The sequence below is a fragment of the Sinohyriopsis cumingii genome, chromosome 15 (assembly GCF_028554795.1).
Source record: "Sinohyriopsis cumingii isolate HCF-2022 chromosome 15, ASM2855479v2, whole genome shotgun sequence".
NCBI classification, from domain to species: Eukaryota; Metazoa; Mollusca; class Bivalvia; order Unionida; family Unionidae; genus Sinohyriopsis; species Sinohyriopsis cumingii.
Window position 1 is genome coordinate 75,081,309 of NC_142975.1, and position 22,435 is coordinate 75,103,743.

General features: G+C 35.7%; 1 protein-coding gene across 1 annotated transcript in view; it reads left to right on the plus strand.

The window, feature by feature from the left end:
• The window catches only part of LOC149782087 (tyrosine-protein phosphatase non-receptor type 11-like), a 53,256-nt gene that overhangs the window by 12,934 nt on the left and 17,887 nt on the right, over positions 1 to 22,435 (plus strand). The window contains exons 7-11 of the mRNA XM_089935061.1: positions 5,277 to 5,444; positions 12,047 to 12,201; positions 14,846 to 14,913; positions 18,687 to 18,838; positions 20,596 to 20,735. Coding sequence (XP_089791187.1) covers positions 5,277 to 5,444; positions 12,047 to 12,201; positions 14,846 to 14,913; positions 18,687 to 18,838; positions 20,596 to 20,735 — 683 coding nt within the window. The remainder of the gene's footprint in view (positions 1 to 5,276; positions 5,445 to 12,046; positions 12,202 to 14,845; positions 14,914 to 18,686; positions 18,839 to 20,595; positions 20,736 to 22,435) is intronic.

Here is a 22,435-nt window from a genome sequence, read left to right on the forward strand (position 1 = left end):
ACCATGTCATCCAGCTTTACGTTCACATTACTCTTCTAAATCGAAAGTCATATCAACACATGGTTTAAACCAGAAGAGTAACAATGTCATCTTCTTTACTGAATCAAAGCAGAACCGATATAACAACTATTATATCCATAGTAACAGTCTTCCGCTTGTTATCATTACTTCTTAAGAATATATGGTCTCATCGACACATTGTTTTCATTAAATGACAATATGGTTCAGCGAAGAAATCCTGTATGACTGCCACAACGAACGCGTCGAATCATTAATTCTCCTTAACTAATAGTAATATTGCTATGGTGCATCGCCAAAGGTCTATTAATCGAGCCTGGGTTGTCTCAGGTGAAAATGGCACTGATCTTTCATCACACATGACTGCCACAGAGGTTCATTTGAAAACGTTGATGCTCTTGAAACTCAGAGATGATTTTGGCTTCTACGACAAGAAGTTTAATAATAGGAAAATGCCGAACCTCTAATTCCTGGAACACTTTTAGACAGTAGAGCAATCAATAGTAAAATATCTGTCATTTTGTGGGACTCTTCTTGTTGTTATCATTCCGTTCATTGTTTGCCAATATATTGTTAGAAGAGTAAAATGAATCTTTTGAATACGTTCCCCAACTATATTAACATTAGGTATAGGAACTCTATTGCTTTGCTAAGCAAGCCCTCCCAAATATGAAAATTAGCCTTTCATGGCTCTATATTATATAGACTAGGGGCAATAACTCTTGTTCATAATATTCACTTCCGGCCAGTTTTAAGTTGTCGCTATTGAACGGACAACATCTTTCACTACGTCTCCTGAAATTCATTGGAAATTTGTAATGCTTTTCAGTATTTGTTAATTTCGGATGTATCAATGATTATTCTACATATAGTATACATTAGTTATTTTCCTTTGACCATAATTATGTGATTGTTTGAACTGATTGTTTGAACTGATGTTCCAGGTGTCCGAGTTGTCTAAAGCGCAAGTTCGAGTCTCTGGCTTAGGCAATGTAGTACGTGAAAAAGTGTGTTTATAGTTTTCTGTGAGTCATTGGTTAATTCCAGCGTATTCGCGGGTTCTTTCCCTAACAGTTATAATGGCCACCACGTATAACCTACCATGTGGTGAAAACGGCATAAACAACATCCTATGCGGACATAGTTTATGTGTTCTCTGACTGCATGAATATAAACGGCTACATTATAATAGAACTTGCTGAATTCATTTTCGCGCACAATGTCTTAGTATTTATGTATAGCCGATGTATATGCCTTCTTAATACGGTTAAATATGCATTTTTTTCTTCTTTGCTTCATTACTTTGATTTCTTAGAATCCAAAGCCAGCTAGAAACATCATGCCACGTGTCTTACATATACGATGAGTACACCTTCGTCTACATGCAACATTTGCGCCAGTTGGTCAGAGAATAAAGTCGACACATCGAAGGAAAAGTATAAAAACAGGAAGTGACAAGTGGAAAATCAAGGAACCTAGAGTAATGATCTATTTAACATTATTTTATACCGAGTTCTTTGCCTGCCTGGTGAGGGACGCCATTACATCTGGAGGAATGGAGGAAGTTACATCTTCTTCTCCACCGTCTACACCAACTCTGGAGTAACAGATGCGTCATTTGGTTCAACAAGCAATGTCATAATTGATTAGGTCTGGTCCATTTACCCCGTTCTTCTCTCTTCTTCTGTTCTAATCGAAAAGTTTGACACTTTGGAGATTTTCATCCCAATTTTAGGCAACCCAGTTCTGAGGATGTCCATCAGGATTGTGAGTCTGGGCGTATGGGGTTAATGATTGACTTGAATGAGCATGCCATCTTGCCCCGTCTAAAATCTTGATACTGTATCGGCTACCACCCATACCGTCCATCATCTTACACCATCTCACACTGAGACTGAAAGACGTTTTGTTCCGGAGAAAGAGGTTACGGGATTAATCGCTGCACAACTCAAACAGCAGATACGATAGGATTCTACACGTAGATGCAAGCTGCACTGTCTCAGAGGCATTCATATCTAATGGATAGTGTACACAGCTTCATTACTTCTATACCCAACTCTATCGCGCTCTCTGTAGCCTGGTCTCTCCAAACGCCCAAACGCTATTTTTTAGGTAGTGATCTCGCCTGATCGTCTAGTGGGTGTTCCAAGTTGTCTATGAGGGGATTCAGTTCTCGTTTTGCCAACTTCCTCTCGTTTCACCCTTTCCAATCCTGATAAAAGTACCACCCGACTTAGTAAACAATACACATTTACAACAACAGTAAGGGAACGCATGAAGAAGTGGACGGCAGTGGTTGTTCATATCACAGGACCACAATCTCAGGAGTTTTCCTAAAGGATTTTCCTTGTCAGAAGAGTGTTATGATTACATGGTAGAAAATATGTTTCGTAAAATTTAACAAATAATTTAGTTATGTAAGTCATGAACTTAGAGTTTAAGATAAACCTACACTAGTATAAATTAAATCTAAAATTATCCTAAATGTTCTTTCATAAATAAAACCAAAATAATAGGATGTTGCGAATTATTTCCAAGTTCTGACTGTGCTGATGTACGAATATCGTTGAATATGATGAAGACCCAACAGTCTTGATATATCACAATGTAATTGTTCAGAATGCTCTTGAATGGATTCACAATAATCCTCAAAAATATTTTAGTCCAGAATCAATGAGAAATTTCTCCAAACTGTAAACAAAAAAGTATTTTTATTGACCCTCTACTCTAGACAAAACCACGGATCAACGGTCTTCTGGATCTAAATAGAGGTCTAACCGAGTAAAACCGTGGTCTAATGGAATCTTCTCAACCAGCTTCTGGCCCATATATTCCATCCGTGCCCGGATAGTCTTCTCCATCAGATATAGCTCTTTTGCAGAGATCCCGGAAACAAGTCAACCCTATATTCCAAACGAAACACTGCATGATCATTGCCAGGACTCGGTTGCTGTCAGATGGCAGTCAAAGAACCACCAGACGACTTCTTTCCTGTATTAACATACCCCAAGAGGTTATTAAACAGGAACTGGACAATTGGTTTCGACTTTATCTGATATGGGATGAACTAATTCGTTGAGACATTAAGGACCTCATTTTCTAGTTCAACGTGTGAATAAGGACACAACTAGTATGTCGTTCTCGTCGTGATTGAAATGGGTAATACGCACAGCGGAGCAGCCTCCTGAAGGTCGCTGTATCTGCCTTGTCATAGGTGACATGCACATATAACCTTCTGGAGATTTTGCAGTGACAAACTCTGCAGTGACAAACTCTGGATCCGTCTCAGAAGCAACTACCAGACCCATTTGGTACCATCACAACCTCTCAATGCTCTTCGCATTTTTCCTGGATTTGCACAGAAATTGTATTCGGCACGAAAATCGCATTCTTCTTCCCAGCCGTAAGCAAATCGACCCCATTTGTAATGTTAACAAGCTAGAAGAGATAGTTACTCATCATACGGGGAATCCAATAATCTTCTCTCAAAGGATAACCTAGTATAGGTGCGATGCAAAAAATTATCTCCGCCTATTACCTATCCTCCTAATATTAATATGATGGGGGAACGTATTACAGAGAGACAATTGTTCTGTAGGTTATGTGTTATTCTAGAATACTTACCCGATGACATTACTTAGATACTCTTCCATCCTTCCCGCAATGCTATCATCCTGTCACACGATAGCTGTACTTGTAATCGGCAAAGGGATGTAATATGCGATAGTTATTGCCCTTTGTCTATAGAATGTAAACATTGAAGATGAATTTCTGTCTTCTGGAGGGCTTGGTTAGAGAGGCGGTAGGGTTTATATACCTAACGTTAATATGATCGGGCATAAATACTATGATAAAACATAATTTACTGAAAAAATTTATATGTTGTAAAACATTGCAAACAATCCATGTGTTTAGAAAAGTGCATCTGGCACAAGGAATTGTGATCAAATTGATAATTGGACACATCGAACATAAAATATACGTGTCTTGAGCTATTTCTTTGTTTCCAAATTTATTTGAACATTCATCAATATTGGTAGTTGTTCATGCTGTATGCCATTTTAGAATTATCTCATTCTGGAATTTCCCAAAAAATCACATTTAATTGTTTGAGCTTTGCTTTAAAACATTAATCAACACATATAACATAATACAAACATATATAAGGACATGATTAAAAAAAACAAACACCATGAAATTAGAAAACATAAAACAACATGCTGAAGATATTTAAGGCAGGAATGATTGTTAGGTCTTTTAGTTCGGTCTTGCCATCAAAATATGTGAGTTTTAGGAGCACTGTTTAATGTGATCATTGTGTCTTTGTGTATAAGTTCAGTGGGTAATTCATTCCACGTTGCGGGCCCTGGTATGCAAAAGAACGTTGTCCATAATACTTCGTTTTCGTAGTTGGAATAATGAGTATACGATTGTCAAAAGAGGAACGTAAGTATCTTACTGGTGTGTACACATGAGTGAGGTCGGATAGCTAAGTTAGAATGGAGTCCGTCAGTGAAACGTAGCACAGAGAACAAATTTTGTGTTTGGTTCTGGATCGAATGGATAACCAGTGAAGGGTGCAGAGCAGGTTGGTACTCTAAGAATGTTCCGTGCAGCTGTGTTTTGAACTTTTTGAAGTTTCTGGAGTAGATATTGAGATGAACCAGACGGAATTGAATTACACTAGTCCAGTCTTGAAAGTACTAATGACCACACAAGTGACTTAGTGGCATCAGCTGAATGATATTTGTGAATGGAGCTGATGCGTCTCAGTTCAAGATTTGCAGCCTTGCATATGTTCATGACATGTTGGTGCAATGAGAGAGTACTGTCCAGAGTAACACCTACATTTCGAACTGACTGTGTGAATTCAATGTTGGTGTTGCTGGTATTTATTGTTTGAGGTAAAGGATGTGAATGAGAAAGTCTTTGTGTTGTGATCAGAATGTCTTCCATGCTGCCTGGCATTGAGACATACCACCCTTGTATGTAACCCTTCCAGAAATATATTGCCAAGTCTGTTGATTAGCTAGTATCACAAACTTAGGGGTTTCCTTTGAAGACTGTAATCTCTAGAAAGGTTTAAATCATAAATGATTTCGAATGCTTTAAAATATTGTAAAAGGCTGAACGTAAAACAAACGTGAGAAAACATAGCCTCCAGAAATGTCTGTGGCACAGATTACAGTTAATTTTGAATATTACCAATTTATTAGTATACTTGTGTTTGTTGATACTAATGGCATGTCGTTTTCCAGATTAAAACTGTTCGTTACTGGCCAAGCCCGGAAGACCCTAGCGATACAGAGGAAAAGCATATGCCTGTGTACAAAGCAACCCTTGTTGTCAGATATAAAGAACAGAAGAAGGAAAAGGATTATATCATAAGAGAGTTAGAACTTATTCGGGAATCAGAGGACGGAAAGGTTAGACAACTGTTGTTTAGGAGATTATTCTTTATCGTATTCACATTTTGCTGCCTGACAAAAGAAAAATTCAGTGGCAACATGCAGCATCATATCGCAAATAAAGTAAGTAATGCAAACACGTATATGATAGTGTTATACTTGTTTCCTTAGATATGGACAGTTGTGAAACACGTTGAATAATTTGGTATGCGACTTGTTTAAGAAGCTTGCAGAATATCATGATATGTATTGTGTTTAGTAGTACACAGATTTATTGGGAAGCAAGTATATGTATATATTCTTTTTGGCGCCTTAAATTCCTTATTTTGTGGCAACGGTGAGAAACGGTCTTAAAACACAGCGTTAATTAGTGTCTTTAAATTCTCATATAACAGAGCATTATTAAGAAAATAGTTAAAATTGTCTGATATATGTATATATGTAGAGAGCTAGGTAGTACCTGCGTACGTAAAGAGGCAAATATCTATGAAAGCATTTAGATATGTAACATTTGACAGCACATCAGCACAATAGTGGCTATATCATGCAAGTTCTAGTTTGGAACAATTTCCAATCCATCAGTGCATAATTGACGTTTTTCTTTGAGAACCATTTTGCTTCGGGGTCACGTCAGATTTAAGGTTCTGACCACAACATCTGAATGTCTCTTTATCTCTTGCCACAACAGCAACCTGTCCAGGAGGTTTGTTGAAGATGCTTGTTTGTTACCAAAACGTAAGAACATAGGAGCAAATTGTTACCTGTCGATCATATTGATCGAATATTTATGAATTCGTACATTTTCATTGTTCTAACTTATATATTTTGTTAGTCCGAATTGTGCTGTTTTTCAGTCGTTCTCTTTCATTGTTTGAGCAAAGTTGTCATCCTCTAGAAATATACATTTGGATTTGTTTTTCAAAATGCCATGTACTGAGCTGGATCACCAGCCGTAAGGAAAAATAGAAACCTGAACAAACATTTTGTGAGCAGTATGCCGGCGTTTTGTTTCTGCTATAACAAAATCTAGGCTTGGTGATAGTTTAATTTTGCAAGTGATGTAAGACTGACGTAAATATTTTGGTGGATGAGCAGATTTTGAGAATTACACAAGAGATATACGTTTTCTCTTGGCTGTATGCCAAAGTTTGAATGGGTTTATTTTCGTCTGGAAATGATCCTTTATACAAAGTTTCTTGTCGAAATAAAAACTATCGCCTGCCGTTACTGACAAAGCTCGGATTATGTTTCTCATGATGTTTTCATTTTTTTGGGCTATTGCTAAAAACAGATTGAAACCAGGACTATTATTAAAATATTGGCAAAGGAGGATGTGTATCGTGTGAGTGAGAATCTTCGTAGTACTCCATTTTTCACTGGAACAGACGATAAGCTAAGTGATAAGAAGGTGCTCCATGACTAAATTTATTCAACCGCACTTGGTCATGTAACCAGTTCATTACGCTCATTGCCAAAATGAAATTAGTCAGTACTGGTGAAAACATCTTTGCTATTTTGTCCTAATGTATTGCTCTCTTTTTTTCTTCGATATCTGTAATTTAAAAATTGATTAATTAAAGATTGATTTTTGTTATTCCCCATCCATTCTTCTGTGTGCTTGGCACCTTGAATTCATGTGTTCTTTGGGTATTTAACACATGTTTTTTCACCCGTGTATGCAATTATATTTGCAAAGTGAAAATTTTTAAGATTTCTTTTAGACACTTATATAGAATATTTGTATAGCCCATATGTTTTGTTTGTTATCAGTTTTATGACAATGTGAAAACGTAGTTGACAATATGACTTATTATCAGTATTATTTTCTCTGTGTCGAAAGACAAAAATATTATTATAATCTGTTGATAGTTGTAATGAATGAATGTTTGCGATTTTACTTGTCAAAGAAGGATAAAGTCATAGCAACTAATGATCATTACTCAGACTGCTAGAAAGAATATACGCAAAAGCAAATAACAATAAGAAAGATCTTTCCTACCATTTAAATATTTTAACGCGGCTGAATAAATTCAAATTCAGAGGCATTTGACTGCATTTGGTCTTCAAGAAGTGTAAGAATGGTTATTTTTTTTACATTATATAAGTGACCTGTTTAATCCACATTCTGAAACAAAACAATAATAATATTTCTTTAGTTATTTGTACAGGATGATTTACCATGAACGTGCGTGTCTGAACATTCCCAAGAAAAACTATGCTAGCTTATCCACAGATAATACCAATGTAATGAATTATTGCCACAAATGAATAATCGGGTTTATTCAAGATAAACCACTTATGTATTGTGCTTATCAACTGCTGTGCCTTTTCCATATGATCTTCAAACATTCCCGGACAAAGGTTCTAACTTGGCGAGAGTTTTGATGAATCTACAGCAGACGTGCAGTTAGAGTGATCTCCGATTCACACAGTGATTGACGCCAAATCCCATGAATTCTGTATTTAGTACTTCCGCTTGTGACGAGTAGTACACTATCCATGTACTCTAAGTTCATAAAGCTGGACGTGCTCTGCGCAACACCTGTATATATTGTTTAATTTTTCTTATAGATGTATAACATGTGCAAGACCAGTCTGACATCCAGTCTACCAAGCAGCTACATCTGTAGATAACTCAAGTTGTCAGACTTCAATACATTCCAAACGTGCATATTATGGACAGTAGCAAATGAGTGGCTGTACTGAATATATTTAGAGGGAAGGCGCTGACGAGGATGTATTAAGTTTGTACGCTACGGACGGTTTGACGCCATATCACTTGCTGGGGAGCAAGTTACACAGCAAACAAACAGTCTCACTTACCACATGCTTATCAGGATTACGGACTGGTCATGCCGATCAATGTCCCGTCGCACTTTCTGGTCTTAAGAACTGGACAATATATTTCTAACAAGTTGTTCCAGTTCCGCTAGGACCTGACTCTGCCACATACATCTGATCCTAATTGGTCACGACCACAATCGAGCATTCAGTATCGGCCACCATAAATATGAGATGTTTCCATTTTCACTTACCCATGTTATACAATCACTCTCACTCTAACCGGAGTTCTGTTCGTATCTTCCATCTGCAGCAACTGTCTGGTCTAATTTCCGGCATTAGTATATTATTGACCAAAATGGTAAGAATCTACTTTTAAATTCCTTCTACTGTCTAGCAGATTTACTGACAATCTGGGATGCTTATATCGTCAATTACAACACAAAACTCAACCGATTGTTCTCTGTCGCAAAGACACCGTCGGTCAAATTTTGTTCGGCGATTGTATAAGTACCACTCACCATTTTTTCACTTCGACATCTCATTAAATCGACCAAGATATAGCACTTTTGCAGATGATAAAGCCATCTTCCGTATACACAAATTAGAATTATTTTAAAGACACAACAGTTGTTGAACAAAGTAGTGTCCGTGGACTCTATGTTGCATCTGGTAGCTGTATTTAAATTTCAATAGTCCGAACTCAGAGTATATTTTTCCATCTTGAATTCCAAAGACATGTGTGTGAGCGTGTATCCAGAATGACCCGGGGCGTAATCAAAGCTACCCACCATACTCTGACCAATGCCGGAAAATCAACTACGAACATGTAACTGGCGCAATGAGATGCATCGATCTCTAACTCCATCTTTCTAACGAGCATCTTGAAGCCACTACTTTTCGCTACATTCTCCAAAGGATTAGGTGAGTTATATCTTGGAGCAAGATATGATATCCTTTATTAATTTCTTTCTAGACCTTGGTTACCTTGTGAAAAAGGACAAACCCGCCCTAGTATCACTAAACATTTTGTTCATCTAGGTATGGTGTTTGATACTCATTAAATTGGGAATGTCTCCCTCAAGAAGCAGCATTGAAAATATATATATATATATGCCCAACATTTCTTTTGTCTGCTGCAATTGCTGAGGCAGCACACCTTTTAGTCGAAAGTCGCCAATGCATGTACAAATTATTACTGATCCTGTTATCCAAATGAGTCTGAAACTTTACCTTTTTGAACAACTTCTCTTAATCTGCACAAAGATAAGGTACAATATGAAAAGGTAGGGCAACTTGTAATGGCTCACTGTGGGTTTACCTCTGCATCACATCCACGAAAACCACAATATGTATGGATTCGAACACAGAATGTGAGGCTATTGGGGGCACACATCTTTCAATCATTCCAGGAAGCCAGTAGAGTGTGGCCCCTCACGATCGTCATTTATATATATCAACATTATCTAGATGAAAGCAATTTCGAAAGCCTTTCATCTGTAGCAGGAGGCTCTACGTGGGCAGGGAGTTCTTTTTCTGTTTGATAATTCAACGACAGTAAGGCAAAGTGGAATATAATACCAAGAAATTGTTATTCTTCTTAAGGTTTGTTTAAGTGGAGATTTCAGCAAACATCAGCGTTCAAATTCCTCATTTTTCTGTCTGGCTAAATGAATTAGTATATTTTTTGTCTCGGAATTATAATTAATCCAACGCAGTGGTCTATTCGTCACACGGTTTTCACACAAATAAGTGCCCGATGGAATCGACCAATCGTGGACATTTGTGAAGCAAGGTTAAACTACAAACTGCCTGCATTTTTCTGACCATTCTCTGGTCCGAAGACACATGACAGTCGATGTACTTTCACAAGATAATAAAGGCCTGGATGCATATCTTTATATCCAACACCATTGATTCTGAAGGTGATAGAGAATACAAATAAGATTTGGAGTGCTGTCTCATCCTGAGTGTTCATCTGAAAACCAGAAAGCGTCGATTAACAACCTCACAAATCTTGCTACAAAAACTATAAAAAAAATCGAGAGATAATCCCACATCTGCTCAAGCAAAGGCTAAATGAGGTGTTTTATCCAACGAAGAGTTGGTGAACTTCCACGTGTTGATCTTAATAAACAAATTCTCAGGAGAAAATGTACATACGAAGACACATGGAAAGCGATAGGTGTTCCCAACCATACATTATATGACTGCAGGCATCAATATTTCAAATAGCAATCTTCGTATTATGAATATATGAAATTAAGATCGGGCAACGTATTTGAAGAAGAAATAAATGTTATTTTAGTAACATATGTTAATTCAATAATACTAACCAGATCAAAAACATATACACCATTCCTGCTTCCTTGCATTACGACAATAAAGAGGGCGTGCCTCGCGCTCTTGTATTAATTAAAGAAATCACACGATTTTGTGCCAATGAATATATATCAAAGGGTGATATCCCAATCTAACGGTAATTTTGATGGGGAGATAATTTTAAACTTGCAGCTAAAATGATTTAGCCTGGGATGGGGATTGGACTTGTCAGGTAGAAGTAGTTGCCATAAGGTATTATGATTTGGCGAGTATTGTTGAAGAAAAATATTTGACTAGAAAAAAATGTTGTCTTAAAATTTGTACTGCCAAGGTTTTATGACGCCAGTAATTTTATGTAATTGATCAACCTTACGTATTTTAGCTAATCTAACCCGTACACATCATTTTTGTTGAAATTATTGAAGACAGAAATCATGGCACTAGCACCAAATGGTGTGTCAGTCTCTAGAGATAATCGACATAAAGATATAGAGATCTGCACAGCTAGTGAGACAAACTATTCATCATATCGAACATCACGGTTAATACAAGAGAGTTTTTCTATTTTGTGATACGTTCTTTCGGTAAAATGGTGAGAAAGTCGCCCCCGAAAGATTAATTTTAGCAAATGCTGTACTTGCCAACGTCAAGAAGAGGAAATAAACAAAAGACGAAAAATCTGTAGAAATTCTTTCTTCAGGTAGAGTAGATGTGGCTTAGAATATAGTTTAACAAATGACTTAATTCCTGCCTTATAGCACTGGAGGATATTAAACAAAGTGATGAGAACTGATCTAATCACATTTCCAAAAAGATGCAAACTAGTTGTGATACTTTCATTTTTGTCTGAAGAGAAAAAGAAATTTGAGGCAATTTTTTTTAAGAAGAAACCTTAAACAAATGTTCGACGCACAAAAAGTACATGGAGAGTATGGAGTCTGTCTGTAACACACCACATATACTGTTTGACAATGCCAGAAAAGTCACTTATCAAGCACTAAATGTATAACTATGATTTACTTAGAAGTTAATCATAACACATGAAAGATAAAGGCTTTCATACATGTTCTTTGAGTGTGGATTTCACAGGCATTCTTGTGAACAGTAGATGTATTTATTCTTATCGCTCTGTTTTACTCTTATAATAATGACATATATCTGCGTGTATTTCGAGATCTGCATTTCTATTGTTATGTGTTTTAAAGTTCATGTGTAAAACAAACAGGTGTTATGGTAAGGAGTCAAAACAATACATATTAACAAATGCACTATTTCCTTACTCCTTCATATCCCTTTCTCTAAGATTAGTATCTCTAGTATTGTAATTATAGTTAAAGTATTTACTTGCCGTGACAGTAAGCTGTACAATTGATCTGGTGAAGATACAAGTATTGTAATTAAACGTATATTACAGGTATTCATTCATCATAACACTATAGTACAGTGCACATGAATGATATAAAGCAATGAACCATTGATTTAGAATCATTCTTTGTATAGTCACTTTCTATTTTTAGGTGGAGGGACCTAGAAAGATATATCACTATCAATTACTGAACTGGCCAGATAATGATGTCCCTTCAGATCTTGGTTCCGTTCTTGACCTTCTCAACGTTGTCAATGCACAGCAGCATGAAATTGCAAATGCTGGCCCGATTGTAATTCACGGCAGGTCTGGTATTTTTCAACGTTTGCTCAGAATTGTCCCTATGGTGAATAAAGTAAATGTTGATCTGATTTTGTACATCTTAATGACAAGTATATGTGACAAGGTGCTTTTCAATGTTTGATTATCTGATGCATGATTAAATCAATATCTCAGATCAGACAGCCATTAGTGGTATCCTCCTTCTCATAAAGGTCAGATTCACTTGATCGTATAACATTGTGCTTTACATGTTCTGCATGCAGAAATCGACCGCTCTAAAGTTGTCAGTTTTCATCTAAATGGTGCTGTCATTAGTTGAATACATTAAAGTTAGGAATTGACTTCCCAAATCCAGTCTACTCAAATCTACCTTTCCTCTCCACATAACTTCAGACTCTAGAAACTGCATTCTTCCAAGATACTATTATATCGATCTCACCTTGATACAGCTAGGTATGCTGTGTGTTTCTCTATTTAAGCTTTCACTATCTACAGGCAACATTGTATCTCTTTACCTCCCAAACTATGTCTCCTTTATTCACATATATCAGCCATCAACTCATTTTATTGACTGTCTTTGATTTAAACATTGCCATTATAACGCCATTCTGCTTTCCATCAGTACTTTTCGACCACTGTATATTTAGTCTCCGACTGTACAACCTATTTAAAACTTGGATGCATTTTGCAATAATGTTGCTTTAAAAATATACTGTTGAATTTCTTTGAAATGGTGCATTTTAAATATTTAAGAACTTAGTCATTTGTCATTCGCACACACCTACAAAAGAGACGTAGGACATTGTACTACTTACCCTTTATCCTCATAGCAATCTCAAAGATAGAAGAATCAACTTTGCACATTGATAGTATACAAATATAAGAAAGAAAGTTCATAGTAAGCTATATTTCACATTTTACTGGCTCATGTAAAAGTTTGTCGTTTAGAACATTAACATGTTGGTGTTCTAGATATTGTATTATACTTCTAAACCTGAAATCAGAAAACTTGTTGAGGAGATGAATTCTATATTAATAACACAGCTATACAAGCACAGAAGATCTCAGTGGGCTACATTTATCGTTTACTAATGTGGGTTAGAGTATCTGTATTTTGAAACCTCTAAAATACTAAAATATCCCTGGGCTGCTCAAAGGTTACTTCTGACCAATACAGTTAAAAGTACTAATATATATGTTTATTCGATGATATACTGGCCATAGTGATGACGATGGAGCGCATATTAGACGACTACTAAAACCTTCATAGAGGTATGTACAATTGTTGAGAGAACGGTCTCCTAGATCTGAGTGTCACTATTACGGTCTTTGGCAATTACAGTAGTAGTTTCCCTTTTTCAGGACCACCCTTGTACTGAATTGGCCTTATATATATATATAAATATCTGGGGTAGCGGTGGGATGGGAGTCGAAGACATAAAATGCCAACATACCATTTGGTGCTCTCCAATGTATTTTCATATCAAGATTTGACAGAAGGCCAGACGAATCCGAATATAGTTGCAAAATAAAATTTTAAAGTATGGCTACTTAGTTGACATTAAAAAGTTTCTTGTCATTTCTAGCAAACGGATCTATAAAGAATGAGTTAGGTGAATTAGTAAAATATATAAAAATGCTAAAACGTTTCCTCATTTCTTAGGTTTTCTTCATTCTGTAGACTTCCTCAGCAGATTAGCTATTTCACATTTATGTCACAATTGAAAATCTGAATAAGACATAAAAAATTTAGGAATTGAGTTTAGATTTAACTATTAAAATATACAATATTAGATGTGGTGTGATATGTGTTACTGCCATTACTACGGACTATGAAGTGGAGAATAATCATCTTTTATTTAAATATTTGAGAATGTTACGCTTGGTTTTACTGACACAAATTTAAATGGATATATATAACAATGAAACGAAAAACAGACGTCCAGATTATGAGATTTATATCCTTACTTTAACATTTGTTCAGAAATCGTATACAAACGTAAACATATTTGCAAATATTTATAGCTTTTTCACAAGAAAATATCATGACTTCTTATTAGAATTAAAATGAAATAAAAATATTAACGTTGACAGGATCATTAATTGATTGGCATTTAACGGGACATCAGCACGGAAAGGTTATGCTATTCAAGACAATTGGAACAAAATATCTAGAGGAGAGACACACATTGAGGGATGTTGTCCTCGCCTGATTCGATCGAACATCCTTCTGGTGAGGCATGTCAACCACACAAATGACAAGAAAGTCTTTAATGTACCATTTTGCATTTTATTGACATTCGAAGTGAACCCATGGTAATTCTGACACTGTGTGTCCACACGTCTTAGTATTTATACAAGAAATGTAAATAAATTTTGTTTTCAATACTTCTTTGAAGATATTGATTTTTTATTTATCCTCGTGAAAGTCAATACATTTAATTGTGTCTAGATAGGATTGAGTAGTGTTTTACACTCAGCCAATCTGATTACACATTTAGTTTTTAAATGTAGTAAACTGCTGATTACTTTTTATTTTGTTACGGTGTTCAAAACACAATCTACTTTGCATCGAAAGGACTTTAGCTAATATCAAAACTTTTTGCATTGAAATATTGAATAATTAAGAATGCAATATTACATAATTATTTACTTGTCCAATTTTCAGTGCTGGTATTGGTAGGACAGGAACCTTGATTGTCATTGATATGATTCTTTATCAGATACAGACTCATGGTAAGAATATATATGGGTGCCTGTGTGTGATCTGTGTGTCTGTGTGTGCAAATGAATATGTTATTCTCCATGTGTTTGGTCTACTTTCAAGGAATTAACTATTTCATTCATCTCATGAGATTATGCTCAATTCAAGTGATTGATAAGCACGCAAGTCCAAAGTAAAGGTCAGTTCGTGATATAAGCCACTAACGAAGATTGTATAGTACTTACATTCGTTTAGGGTGTTCCCTCGGGTTCCAAGACCCTTGTAAAATACAGCTGGTGTAGGATCAGCACTGTTTCTTTTAATAAGGCCCTAAGTGTTCAGTGATTCCTTTCTACAACAAAGTTTCCTTTCACTTCCTACCGTAATGGTGGATTATTCACTGAAAACTAAAACGCAGCCTCTCGTTGCCTTAATATGGTCGACCATGACTGGTTATACTAAAGGCCTTCGTTCTTGTAGGAAACACTGCAGCTATATAAGGTTGATATATTTCACGGCGCCGGTTCTAGCATGTGATTAGAGCTCATAAGGCAGCAGAAGAGTCATTTCAATTAGCAGGAGTAGTTTCGCGTTCACTGCATCTCTCTATAAGTATTGGACGTTGTAGGTAAGCGTACTTTTGTCTCCGCAGGAAACTTTCTTGCAATTCTTACATTTTGGAGCGGGTAATTTCAGTTTGGGTCAATGCAGAAAACTTAATAATGGTTTGGTGAATAGAAGAAAAAATGTGTCTCACATATTATACACGAGTACCCTCATCGAAGGGAATATAAGCCTGAGATCGATGGTCAGTTGTGAAGCGAAATGTATTGAAATTACCTACTTTTTCTCTTGTGCAGTACGATAGACAGGGTCCTGTGTCAGGCTGGCTCAAATGAGTAATCTGACGTAATGCTGTCCCTCGGTATGGTTGTTTCCATCGGGTTATTACTTTCATCAACATTAAGCTCGCGTCAGCCACCTGTGATGTAGGAAACATACATGATTGCCTCCTAATGTATTTATACATGAAAGGTCAATTCTCCATGTTTGATGTACTCGACATTGCATAATTTTCACAACTACGGAAATAAACGCATGAAACGAACATATATGCTCACTTTCGCCTGATTTTTTAAAAATACTTTGGAGTTATTTGTACTAGAAAAATGGTAACATCTGTGCGAATCTTTGAGTGAAACCCCCAAATTATGACTTGTAAAGGTCACACGTGACTTCAAGAACCGCAATACCTCCTGGCATGTAACTAGGTAAAGACTGTAAACCATGAAAACAATAGGACAGAAACTGGGTTAAAAGAACCACATGAAAATAAATTTTACTTTATGAAAAGTAGACCTTATACCAATGAATCAAATTATCTAAACTTAATGTGAGCCATTATCCTAAATTTACCCTAAAATATTTGTATACGTTTTATAGGTAATGTGTTGTCAATGCTAGACAACATATGATACTGTAACAATTGCTGAGACTTTATCACTATCAGACCATCTACACTAGTTATGATTTTCATCTAGAGACACTAGTATTCAAATTAAAATTTCATGTTTTGTAAAGGCAAATAAGCGGTAATGGTTAAGCATGTAGATAGAAAAGACAGTTTAGGTAATTTGTTGAGACTGTCAACAAGAGAATTGACATCATAAAGAACAGTAAAATCATTATATACCGTTTTTAAGTTTAGAAACACAACCATGGATATTTAATGAGATCCGTTGATGTTTATTTAATTTTAGATGTGTGAAATTTTTTTCAAATGTTTCGTAAAGGTTTAAGATGTATTATTTGCGATTTCAAGTCAATATTGCATGTGCAAAGACGGTGAAATAGATATGCACTATTGGTTTGATGAGCAACATATCATTTCAACTTGTGTTTGATTGTGAATATGGTCTCTGGTTAAAAAAATGGCAGGGAATTATTATTACAAAAACAGGCTTCAAAAGTACCTAGAACATAGAAAAGTCCATTTACTATCAAATCTGAATATTTACAAAAGATATCTTTATAACCATATGCAAGAAGAGGCCGATTTCTGCTTGAATTGCGATGAGGTCAAGAATAGGAAAACAATTACCAAACACCAGTATTGAAAATGATGGCTGACGTGTTTAAAGTCTTGCTGTAAACGCATTTTAAGGGATATTAAGATTAGGTCATGCTTTAATTCTGCAGACTCAGTATATGGAGAAAACAATTATCATATATTGAATACCTGGAAAAAATCACCCCCTGTTGCTGCTAGAAAAACGCTCTACGTGGAGTCACTTCAAAGCCAAATGTTGGCCATCTGAAGCTGATGATCGTGACGAGGACTCCCATAGTAAACAATTCATCACGATGAATGACACTCGCGCAATACAATTGGACCAATTAGAAAGCATCTTTGCAGAAATAATTTTCATATTGATCTGCTGGGGGTTCTTTAGTTCATTTTAGGGTTGTCACAGTTCTATAATACGTGGACTGCCGTTTCTGTGTGTATATGTGTGTTTGTGCATGTGGGTGTAAGAGTGTGCTTGTGTGCGATTTGGATTTTTAACGTAGCCTTAACACTGTTCCAGTCATATTGATATGTCTGCAATATGGTAGTTCGTAGTGATATCTAGCACTGGAGCATCATGTCGTAGACATGTATAGTCATATCCAACCGAGTCACATTATCCTGACACAAGGCCACTCAGTCCTAACACTAACACCTTACTGTTGAGCGCCAAGCAAGACAGCTACTCGAACCGTTTTATAAAATTCGTTCGTTTAAACCCAAGATCTCCCGCATCAGAGGCTCAAGAAGCTATGAGAGTATGAGCTATGTCTGCAAATTGGGTTAGTTAGATAGTGTTGACGACCATGTTTTATTTTATTAATCACCATGTTATCGTATTGAATTAACCAATAGTTTGGTGTATCTGGTTTTACAGCAATTCAATTCCTGGTGTTTCGACTATAAGTTTGTTTAAACTTAACTCACTCTCGGCACTGATTCGGGTTATGTGCATTGACAGGATGGTAATCACATGGGATGGGATGGAAAAAGAAAAAATGCAGATAAATTTGTTTGTGTTGTACGTACTATCTCATAATAGCATATGTTGCCTATTTCCAGTGGTAGAAAATAATTTCAACTACGAAAATTATTCTTGCATGTAGGTAATTTGATTACCGTTGTTGTCGCTGTTGTGATGAAATTAAATATTCACGTAACTATATAGATTAAACAATATCATCTAACGTATGATCTCGAAATAATTTTACTAAGTTCCGTCAATCATCTATTTGATCTTAACATTTTCACTGAAGTATTTGAGTAATGAGTTTGAATCATGATTTTATGAATATTAGATATTACACCAATTTTCATTATACATGTAGTTGATAGGAAATAATCTTAGAAAGAATTTTCCAACATCATTCATATATATGAATTATTTTTGAGTAGCAAACACAATATACCCGAATAACATCATCTGTGAAATATACAGTATGTTCTCAAATTAATAAATTTGAAAATCAAGACATGGCTAGACTATAAACATGTGTTGGACTGCAAGAGATTTTCACGTTTTCTGAGGCAACATTGGCAATCGGAGTTTACTCTCCACTAGAAGTCATGAATGCTTGTCTCATATCCTAATATTTTATATAATGTGATTGTTCTAATTATGAAAAAATACTAAAATGTTAGATTTATACAGTTTGTTTTCTACAATTATGGTTTGGCGTTAGCATTTATAAAATGGCATTATTAAACAGAATGTTACCTATACTTACCTTCTTACAGGAATGGAATGTGAAATAGATATTCAGAAGTCAGTGCTGATGATTAGAACACAGCGAGTAGGAATGGTTCAGACAGCAGCACAATACAAATTTATCTACCTGGCTGTCCTGCATTTTATTGAAATGGAGCAACTTAGAAAGCAGCTAGAACAGGTTGGTTCTCTCTGCTGCATTAGCAAATGGATAGTGATGTTACGTTTATGGCAGTAACAGCAAGAATAGTTTTAGCATTATCAACAATATTTTATTTAGATCTTGATTTGAACAATTTCGTGTTTTAAGTTTTAACAGTCGCTTATTATACGTTAAGTACTACATCTTGAAGGAAGATATTAATTTGCATATCTTTTTGAAACAGGCCTGTTCCTTCTGTTTCTCATTCATTAACATTCATTGTGTCAAAATGGTTTCTTGTCTTCATATAACTACTTTCTATGTGCATGATGCTCGAGACATCATGAAATAGTTTCAACTAAAACTTGATCATTCAGTCGGCCAGTTAATTGAAGGTCAATATTCAGACTTATCAACTAATGATACCAACACTACGGTTTATCATGCTACATTTATCTGACTCTAGTTTCTTTTAAGGTTGAAGTATATTGTCTCTCCCAAGGCATGGAACTGCCCTGGAAGGGCCACGTGTATACCTTAGGTTACCACATGCACGCCTAAGGACACCACCCACCCACCTACCCCATCTTCTCACCCTGCTCATGGTGATAGTGATATCCCATTAAATGTTATTTACAGAAGATAAGGTAAATGTTAAATGATACAGTGAACCCCGAGTCAAAAAATGGCCCCATAGTCTGCATATAAAGTACCAGTAGCTAGCCTGGGTTCCACTATTATATAATGTTTGTGATGACTGTTGCTATAGGATAATTATTTCTGATAAATTAATAAAACACTCAATCACATTTATATTCATTTTGGCGTTAGTCATCATGATTCCGTATATGCTGCATACCAATAATTTAGATAATCAGCAAAGATACGGACAGCAATCAGATTTTGTCAAAAAGAGGACCGTTTGTTATAGAGCTCTTTTCAATCCCAATCAATAATTTCAATAAGTATCACCTCTCAAGTTATAACTGAACAAGACTATAAATTCTAATCATAGAATCCTACAAAATGATATTAAAAACTGGAAGGAATATTTCCATACCTAGTCCTTTATACGCAGGCTAAAATTCACCAGTTCAAAACCAAGGTCAGGCTTTGAGCCTTACGTTCAGTAACTATATTGTTTACCACTTATAACTATGACAAAACCTAGACATAACAATCGTCAGGTAGGCCAAAACTCTACTATCAATCACGGACAAAGCTCAAATGCACATTATAAATTAAATATACATATCACCTTCCCTCATAAAAAACTCCTGTACAATACAATATGTTAATTAAATATGCAGATAATGGTATATTAATTAAACTTAAATAAAAATGTCTTATCAATGACACAAAACATATATAAATTAAGCAATATATGCCAAACGTCTACCTTCAATCATGTATAAAGGTCCAGCACTCAACATAGAATACAATTTAGATAATGCAGGACCTCACTGTATGTTGAGACCATGACCAAACATTGCATGAAAAATGTGACTTTGGTGACAAGGTCGAAAGGTTGATCGTGCAAGTCACAAAATTTATTACCTTTCATTCAGAAAGAGTCATTTAAAGTATTAAGTCAATCCATCCATATCTTTTGGACATATATGGAAAACAAATGATGAGTACCCAAAACCTGAAAGCAAAATGTCTAGAAAGAATTAATTGTATTCGTTCAATATGATTTGTCCCGAATGAAATGTGACTCTGATGTAGGTCACAATGAAATCCATCAATTTGTCTATCAAAAAGTAAAAATGCCCAAACTCCTGATATTGTTTCAGCATAGGCAGGATATTGGACGGGAATACACAAACATCAATTCTGCTGCTGGGATCGTTGGTCGAAACTCACTTCATAAATCCGAAAATGTACCAAAGCCAGCGCCACAAACAACTGGACCAAAGCCGAGAAATTTACCAAAGTAAGTCAGCTTTTTAAGTGTCTACTAATGTATATACCGTGCACAAAACGGGCATGACAATTTTTCTGATGCATTTTGAACTCCATAATCAGTGTTTAGTTCATGCATTAAAAAGTTTCATCCCTTTTCAAATATATCAACTTACCGCAACAGATACGTAACCCAAACTAAGATTCAATGGCACAAAAGGGTTACATTCATAGATAGGATATGTTGTGCTTGTAATTAGAAGATCGGGAAACTATAGGACCATAAATTTTACCCAAAGAACTCAGTCGATATTCAACATCTGAAAACACTGAAACTTTGTTTCAGACATTAAAAGACATTAAAAGACATGAATAACGCGGGACATATTAAAAAAAAAATACCAACGTTTCTCCTACCAGTAGACGCCAAAACCAGGGACATTTTATTGACTTCCAAAACTACACAAAGAGGGTAACCCCTGTAGACCAATACTCTATGGAAACAGTGATACTGTTTCAATATTTTTGTTCATTGATTATCACCTTCGGCGGTTCGTGTAAAAGCTGTATACATGTATTCAAGTTATCACGGACTATGTCAACAAAACACCAAAAGCACTAACCTTCCAAATCCCACGACCCTCGTCATCATGGACGTGTGTTCATTATACTTTAGCATCCCACACGAGGAAGGTATCACTGCCTGCAAGATATCATGGTGTAGTCGATCTGATCCATGTCTTCTACCGTCCAGTTTGGCCAAACTTTTAACACAGGTTCTCAAGTTGAAAAATTCTGTATTCAGCATCGAACATTCTTTACAAATATAGGACTGCAATGGCAGTTGTGATTAATACGGGGTTTATCAACTAAACCCTACTGTTCTACTTGGACGACATGACCCATCCCCCATCTTCCCCAATGTTAGCCTAAACAAATACCAAAACAACTTTGGTGAGGCAATAAAATATATTTCTTAGTCGTTTACCAACATGGGAGCACCATTGAAATCGTCATCGTGGTCGAACAAAAATTAGGTTGCCTCAAAAACAATCTCCTTTACTTCCCCAACTGTGGCTTTTATTATATTTGTTACACAAAATTGTACGCAGCCACCTGTCGAGATAATTTTAAAGTCGCAGCTTTTTCTATAATGGACGCATTATCATCATGATAAAACAAATACAAATTAATCTTGCCACTGATGAGAGAGTCAGGTTCTAACAAGTTGATAAAATTTCTATGTAACACTATTGATTTATCGACATTACACTTTTTGTTCGTCATAGTCTGTTATCTTAGTTTATTTATTCTGAGATATTGGATTGTAAAGATTATCAGTAACAATGCAATCTTACTAAAATACTCTGAATTTTCTGTGCGAAGAAGGAATAACTTTATCGTATCTCTGCGTTTGGAATATGCACAATTTTCTCATTGTCAAGCATAATTGTCATATACTTAACTTGGAAAAGAATTATGTTCATCTTGAACGTGGTATGTTCAACTTTAATATCTTCCATATTTCATATTTCACACAACATTTACTGAGCATCATTTTTCATATTTCACAGCGTTGTTCTGTATCATATCAACAAGACAAACATTTTTGATCCGCGGTTTAGTTATCAGATTTAACATAATAAACTTCTCACCTCTTAGATAAGCTCGAAGTTGATTAAGAATTAGATTATAAGTCGCTATTGCTATTTTACACGACGTATTTCTGTT